This window comes from Fukomys damarensis, unplaced genomic scaffold, assembly GCF_012274545.1.
Source record: "Fukomys damarensis isolate Sample0158 unplaced genomic scaffold, DMR_v1.0_HiC HiC_scaffold_4, whole genome shotgun sequence".
Taxonomy (NCBI): Eukaryota; Metazoa; Chordata; class Mammalia; order Rodentia; family Bathyergidae; genus Fukomys; species Fukomys damarensis.
Window position 1 is genome coordinate 9,584,408 of NW_022900916.1, and position 7,252 is coordinate 9,591,659.

A 7,252-nucleotide genomic window follows, 5' to 3' on the forward strand; every position below is an offset into this window, starting at 1 on the left:
AAAAAAAAAAAAAAAAAAAAAGATTTCTACTCAAAATTCTAGTTTATGAATAGTGTAAACCAAACATCTCAAATCTGTAGGTCTGCCTTTGGTGGGAACTATTTCTTTAGGGTAAGTTCTCAAAAATGGGGCTACAGAGAGGATGTTTGACTTTTGGCATTTGTCACCAAGTTGTTTTTCTGATTATCCTTGCTTCCTGACTTTGGAACTTTTATCTTAATATTACCTGTTACTGTTACTTTGTTTTTTAAAAAAACAGTTGTTTGAAAATTTTAATTGAATGACTTAGGTTTGGAAAATCCTTACAATGTGTCAACCAGCTTTTTTTCAAACAATTGTTGCCTTGCTTTTAAAATTACTTTATAGGCAGTAGGCATGAGGCTCTAAGTATTTTTGCTTTCTTTCATTGGCAGCTTGTCAGTATTATAGATTTAATTTGAATTATGATGTTATACAAAATATTTGTGAATCTTATATGTTTGAATTTATCTGCTTTCTCACTAAAAGTTTAATTTTATTCCTATTAATTACTCCAGACAGACATGGTACCATGGAGCTAAATCCCCTGCCCACTCCAAAATATCGAAGTTTTCCCATACTCTGTAGTAACATATTGAAGAGTTTGATCTAAAACCTTAATAGTGAATCTTTCTATACTGGCCACAGTTCCTTCATATTGTTTTATTAATAGTATTATAGATCATTGCTGAAGTGCTACTTCTATGTAATTTTTAAAGAACTTTAACTCAATATTGTAAAATAATTAAAGATAGTTTAGCAGTATCTATCAATTTTATGTGCCTTTATCTTTTTTGTTTAGCACTTATATTTTCAAGAATCCTTATTGTATAAACACTACCATGTATGCAGAAAAGATATATGGCAAGGGTGTACAGTTGTAGTGATACTTTTTATAGTGAAAAATAAAAATAATTTATCAGTAGGGAAATTGTTAAAATAAGCTGTCACATTCATAGAGTGAAATAAGTAATTATTACCAAAAATAAGTTAGCTGTGTACTGAGATTTAAAGGTGGGAAAAGCTAGTGGTGAATACAAGGTATGATTGAAAAAAAATGTTTACATTTTAAAACTTTTATTACAGTCAAAGACACCTTGCAATGAATCTCCCTCAGAGTACTGCCCCTCTTTCCGCACACGCATTCCATATTCCATCATTCTTGCCACTTTTTGAAGCAGTCCTAGAAGTCCTCTTTCATATATGTCTTTAGTTGCAATGTCATGGCTGCTTTGATGTCCTGAATTAATTCAACACATTTACCTTTCATGGTCATTATGACTTGGGAGAGGAGCCAGAACTTGTATGGTGTCCGATCTAGTAACTAAAGTGGATAAAGACCACAGTAATTTTTTAGGAGCCTTCCTTTCTCTTGCATGGCACTGAGCAACTGCATTCACCATATTTTTTATCACTTTGTAAAGGCATTCATGAAAGAGAACTCAGAACTGCTTTAGAATATGGCAAGAATGATACATTTTTGAAGCAATGGGGATTATTTTGAAGGACATTAATGGCAGTGTCTTTTATGGTAATTTAAAAAAATTTAAACATTCTTTGTATATTTTGATCACAGTTTGTGTACTTATGCACAGTAAAATTTAGAAGGGAATACAAAGAGAAGTGCTCATGTGGAAATGGAGCTTGGATGATGATAGTCATATGTATCTCTATATTGATAATCTACACAATGAAGATGTATCAGCTTTGAAACTAAGAAAGAGGTTTAACAGCATAGACGTTAGGTGTTAGTTTTGTTTGTTTGTTTTGGTTCTTTTGAGACAGTCTCGTTATGTAGTTGAGACTGACCTGAATGAAACTCACTGTGTAGCCAGCCCAGGTTGGTCTCAGACGCACAGCGATCCTTCTGCCTCAGCTTCCCAAGTGCTGGGATTACAGGCATGTACCACCACACCTGGCTAAGGTGTTAATTTTTAAAGTATTCAGAACAAACAAAGAGTATTCTGAACACATTGGATGACTGGGGATTAAACTCAGTTGTTCTGCCACCTGCCTTGCAAGCTCAAGTTCCCGAGTTTGACCCCTGGTACACCCCCACAAAAGTGACTATTCAGAACATATTGGAGACTTCTTTTTGTAATCTCTTGAAGTTAGTAACTTCCGTTTGCACCTTCTTTTTCTGTTGACCCGGCACACCAGGTCTCAGAGCTGCATCTACTTACAGCAGCTAAAGTGAGACTTGAGAAGGAGGGAGACTGCATGAAGAAACAGTTCACTGTAAAATTTGTTTTTTGTGCGGCCAGTCTTAGGGCCAATTAGAATGTAGCTAGTAAGTCTGAAACCATTAGTAATACAAGTAGCACTAAATTCCAAGGGAAATTTATGGATAAGGATTGTTGTGAAAAAAATCATTTCAGTAGTATTGTATCTGTAGTATTGTAAAGTGTTAACACAAGGGCTGGGGATTTAGCTCAGTGGTTCCGGCGCCTGCCTCACAAAAAACACAGGGACAGTATAAATGTTAGCACAGAAACAAATTGTGTTGCTGTATATGTGAAAGGGAGAGATTAATTTTAGTGTGAATTGACCTCAGATGTAGGTGTGTTATCACACTGACCAATAGGAATTAGTTACAGTAGAGCTCTGGAGGTTTGCAATGAATAAAGAACTTGGGAAAGTGACATATGTAAAGTGCTAGGGCCAAGAGTTAAAAAATCAGTAACAGTTGGTGAGTGATTACGTCATTTGTAGCAATAGAGGTCAGTCAACATTTACATAATTGTTACAAAGGCCAGAACTACAGATCTATTAGGGCCTACTTGTGTTTTTTCAGGTGTAAGTCCTGGTTCATTGGTGGATTACTTCCCCAACTTATATTTCCAAGGCTCTGTTCTGTCTCAGCATACTCAACATCTGCATATAGTTTTGCACATTAGACACATTCACATCAACGTCCATTTAGATTCATTGTACCTTCAGTTCTACTTAATCAGTCCATCACTTCTCTATCCTGTGTTCAGTGTTCTTAGTTTCACTCGCTACTTTATATAATGTTTGGTTTTGAGTAATTTTTTTTTTAATGATAGAGAGGAAAACTGTATTTGAACTTGGAGTAGGACATTTATTTTACTTAAACAAAAAGCTTTGCTTTGACCCAGAATCTAGAATAGGGTTATCTACCTACTATAATTTTATTTGTGTTGCCAATGTTTTAGTCTAAGTACTTATTTTAAATTGGTAATAAGAAAAAAATGAATTCTCATTGATGGAACTTTTTTTCCTCCAGACCAGAATCTGTAGAAGCTAGCCCTGTGGTAGTTGAGAAATCCAACAGTTATCCCCACCAGTTATATACCAGCAGCTCACATCATTCACACAGTTACATTGGTTTGCCCTATGCGGTAAGTGTCAAACGTTTCTCTGGAAGAATATTTTTAAAATTTAGAGGTTGAAATGTGATGTGTATAGTATTGTGCTTAAAACTCAGAATTTTAAAAGCACAATTGTTTGCTATTTGATCAATTAGATACGTAGTTTGTTTGTTTTGTTTTGTTTTCCAGTACTGGGGATTGAACTCAGGACCTGCACTTACTTGTGAGGCAGGCGCAGTGCTACTGAGCTAAATTCCCAGCTCTAGATATGTAATTTATAGTTTAAATTAATCTATCCATATTACTTAAGGGATTAAAAATTTTAAAATTAAGGCCAGGCGTGGTGGTGCATGCCTGTAATCCCACCAGTCGGTAGGCTGAGGCAGGAGGATTGCTGTGAGTTTGAGACCAGCCTGGGCTACATAGTGAGTTCCAGGTCAGTCTCAACTACGTAGTGAGACCCTGTTTCAAACCCCCCCAATTTTTTAAAATTATAATTATTTTAAAAATTTTGTGCTCTTAGTAATTTGATGAGACTATAGTTAAAGTTATATTGTGCTATGTGTTATTCTAAATTATGTAGTAATTTACATAGTAAATTATATAGTTATCATTTTTAGAACACTTGTTATGTTGCAGGCTAATCTTAATCCTCAAAAACAACTTCGTGAAATGTAGTTTTCATCCCTGTCCCGTAGCTGAGAAAAAAATTCATCTAAGTTTAATCAGTATTGCATATCTAGTAGGAAGCAGAGTTTAAATTTAGATATTTTCAGAATTGGACACATTTGTGATATTATGAAGGTACAATTATGAGAATTCTTTTACTTGGACCAGAATAAACAGTACCAATTTTTTTAAAGTTCCATATTATATACTTTACAGTAATAATGTATCTTCTTTTGTTTTTGTTATTCTTATCCTCTGTATTCCTAAGTTTTTTTTAAATCTTTACTCCCACGTCATGTACCCGCTTTCATTGTGAAGGTGAAACTGTGTGACCAAATAACTGTGAAGAATCTTCTGATTTAGGGAGGGGAAATGATTTTGATGTGAAGATGGACCCCACACACAGACACACACCTTGTAAATAGCTGTAGTCACTTAAGAGCTAGCTTCAGGGCCAGGGATTTAGCTCAGTGGTTCCGCCGCCTGCCTCGCAAGCACAAGGACCTGAGTTAAGGACCTGAGTTCAATCCCTGGTACCAAAAAAAAAAAACCAAAACTGCACTAGGAGGCTGAACCAGGAGGATCATCACAAGTTTGAGGCCAGCCTGGGCTATAAAGTGAGTTCAAGGCCAGCCTGAACTACATATAAGACCTTGTCTCAAAAATAAAACAAAAAACCACATCCAGCTTCATCAAGTGATCATTGTAAAGATATTAAAGAAGAAATAGACGAATTTCATGTCTCTTGAATGTTCAAAGTAATGGTTTGATTTTAAGTTACTTAGCTCACATTGTGCTGTATTTGTATTCCCTTATCTAGGACCATAATTATGGTGCTCGTCCTCCTCCAACACCTCCAGCTTCCCCTCCTCCATCAGTTCTTATTAGCAAGAATGAAGTAGGCATATTTACCACTCCTAATTTTGATGAAACTTCCAGTGCTACTACAATCAGCACATCTGAGGATGGAAGTTATGGTACTGATGTAACCAGGTGCATATGTGGTTTTACACATGATGATGGATACATGATCTGTTGTGACAAATGCAGGTAAAACATCTCACACCATTAGCTTGTTTTTCTTGAATGCTTCTAACCTTGACTGTTAATTTGGAAATGATAAGTGAAGTCACTTTTGAAGAAATTAATGAACCCATTTTTAAGTGGTACTCTGTTACTATTGATGCATTCTGTTTTGTTCCTAGAAAAAGCCTTTATTGAAAGAAGCTATCTTAGAGCCTATTAGAAATCCCCATTGTAAGTTGAGCAGTAATCAGTTCTGAATTCTACTCATTTGGGATCATCTCTCTTTTAGTTCAGTACAAGTACATATGTAGGAGTGGACAGGCTAGAAATGAGAGGAGAATTGAGTCCCTTGTATTTCCGTTGGAATGATTTCTGCTGTCTAGTCAACTGTGATTTTCCAGTTTAGGGGAATTAAACATTTTGATTGATGTTTGTTTGACCTGACTCTCTCACCTCCTTTTGACTTGAACCTTGCAGCACTCTGGAGTCTTCTTGTACCAGAACCACAGTCTCCCCTCCCCCCAACCCTGGTTCAACCACCAAGAAAGGCCTCTTCCCCTAGAGAAGGTGTGATTGGGACAGCAAGTGGGGTTTTCTTTCAGTTTTTTTTTGTTTTTGTTTTTTGTTTTGGTGGTTTTTTGGTTTGTTTGTTTATTTTTGTGGGAGGGATTTGGGGTGGATGGAGAGGGAACAGTAGGATTTTAGCCTTAAAGTTACTGAGTTCATCCCCTGCATAGGGTGGGGAGCAGAGTATTTCAGCCGTGCATTGTAGAGGGCGAGAAAGTTTGGTAGCATTACAGAATTTCTTGGGTTCATGTCTTTATGGCATAGCTTCGTTATTTGAAGTAGTATGATTTATATCCATATTTGAATGTGAGTATAAAAATGCATCCTGGAGCCAAATATAAATTACTTTGTAGTATTTGTAATATTGTTCTTACCCATTAGAGTGATGAGGGGTTGGAAATTAAAGTGCTATGCAGAAATTTGATAGTTTTATGGAAAGTTATTAATATGAATAATTTGAGTTTATTTTAATAATAACATACTATAATATCTTCTCACATTTAAAAAATAAATTTTCATTACCTGTGATACATATCATTACTACAAATAATGACCTCAGTAAATTTATTTAGGATATAATTTAAAAACCAAAAAAATAACTTCAGTTGCTTACTGCTTTCCTTGTATTAGAAAGTGTGAAGTTTATTATAGCCAGTCTTTTAGCTGATTATCTGAAGGAAAAAATTGCATACCATTTGGCAATGTTTTTATTTTAACAGATAATCTAAGCAGAGTTTTTCTTTTGATCAAATTACAATGATCTGTAAATATAAATATGCAGTTATCTTTATTAGATAATAGGGAAATTGTCCTTAGAGGTTTTTGTTTTTTTTGTTTTGTTTTGTTTTTTTTACACCTATCTACATTCTTATAGGACAACTGCAGAGTTTTTGGATTATTGAGGGTGTTTGTTTCTCAGTGACTGCCCTTGTTCTTATGACTCTGACTTCCTCTCCCTCTTGCTCTCTTGCCTCTCTCTGTCCCTCTCTGGTTCTTTTTTCTGTTCAACTTTTAGCTTTCTGTAAGGCTCACTCTTTCTTTTTTCTTCTCTATTCATTCTTACATTGTGTCTTTTGTTTTTTCAATGTCCTATTGCATATACCTTTCTTTTAAAGTCTAACATCTCTTGCTCTGATCACTTCTTAATTTTCTAGCTTTTTTTTTTCTGTTGTCTGCATGACATCACGATTTATCTCTCAAATTCAATGTAATTTGCTATTTTAATTTTCCTTGTGGTTTTTTGTTTGTTTGTTTGGTACCAGGGATCAAACTGGGGACCTTCTGCTTGCAAGGCAGGTGGCAGAACCACTGAGCTAAATCCCAGTCCATAGGTTATAATATTTGCTCAAGAACACTTAACTTTTTTTGGTACTGGTGATCAAACTTGGGACCTTGCACTTGTGAAGCAGGTGGTGGCACCACTGACCTAAATCTCCAGCCCTAATTTTCCTTATTCTTTGTCTTGTTTTTTTTCATTTCTTTTGTATATATATTTTCATACTCCCATATTCTACCAGTTTTTTTCTGAACTTTTTCAGTTGAGAAGTAAAAAGAATGAGTTAGGTTAGTACTTTTATATTAGATGTGGCTAATTTTCATGTAAAGAAGTATTAAGACTATGTTTAGAAACATATATATAT

General features: G+C 35.1%; 1 protein-coding gene across 2 annotated transcripts in view; it reads left to right on the top strand.

Annotated features, from left to right (window-relative positions):
• Kmt2e (lysine methyltransferase 2E (inactive)) overlaps window positions 1-7,252 on the top strand; it is an 83,567-nt gene that overhangs the window by 38,758 nt on the left and 37,557 nt on the right. For both annotated transcript variants that reach the window (XR_002025680.2, XM_019208927.2), the window contains exons 4-5: window positions 3,266-3,380; window positions 4,840-5,069. Coding sequence is in view for 1 of the 2 variants with exons in the window: in XM_019208927.2 (XP_019064472.1) it covers window positions 3,266-3,380; window positions 4,840-5,069 (345 nt within the window). In the remaining variant the exon portion in view is untranslated. The remainder of the gene's footprint in view (window positions 1-3,265; window positions 3,381-4,839; window positions 5,070-7,252) is intronic.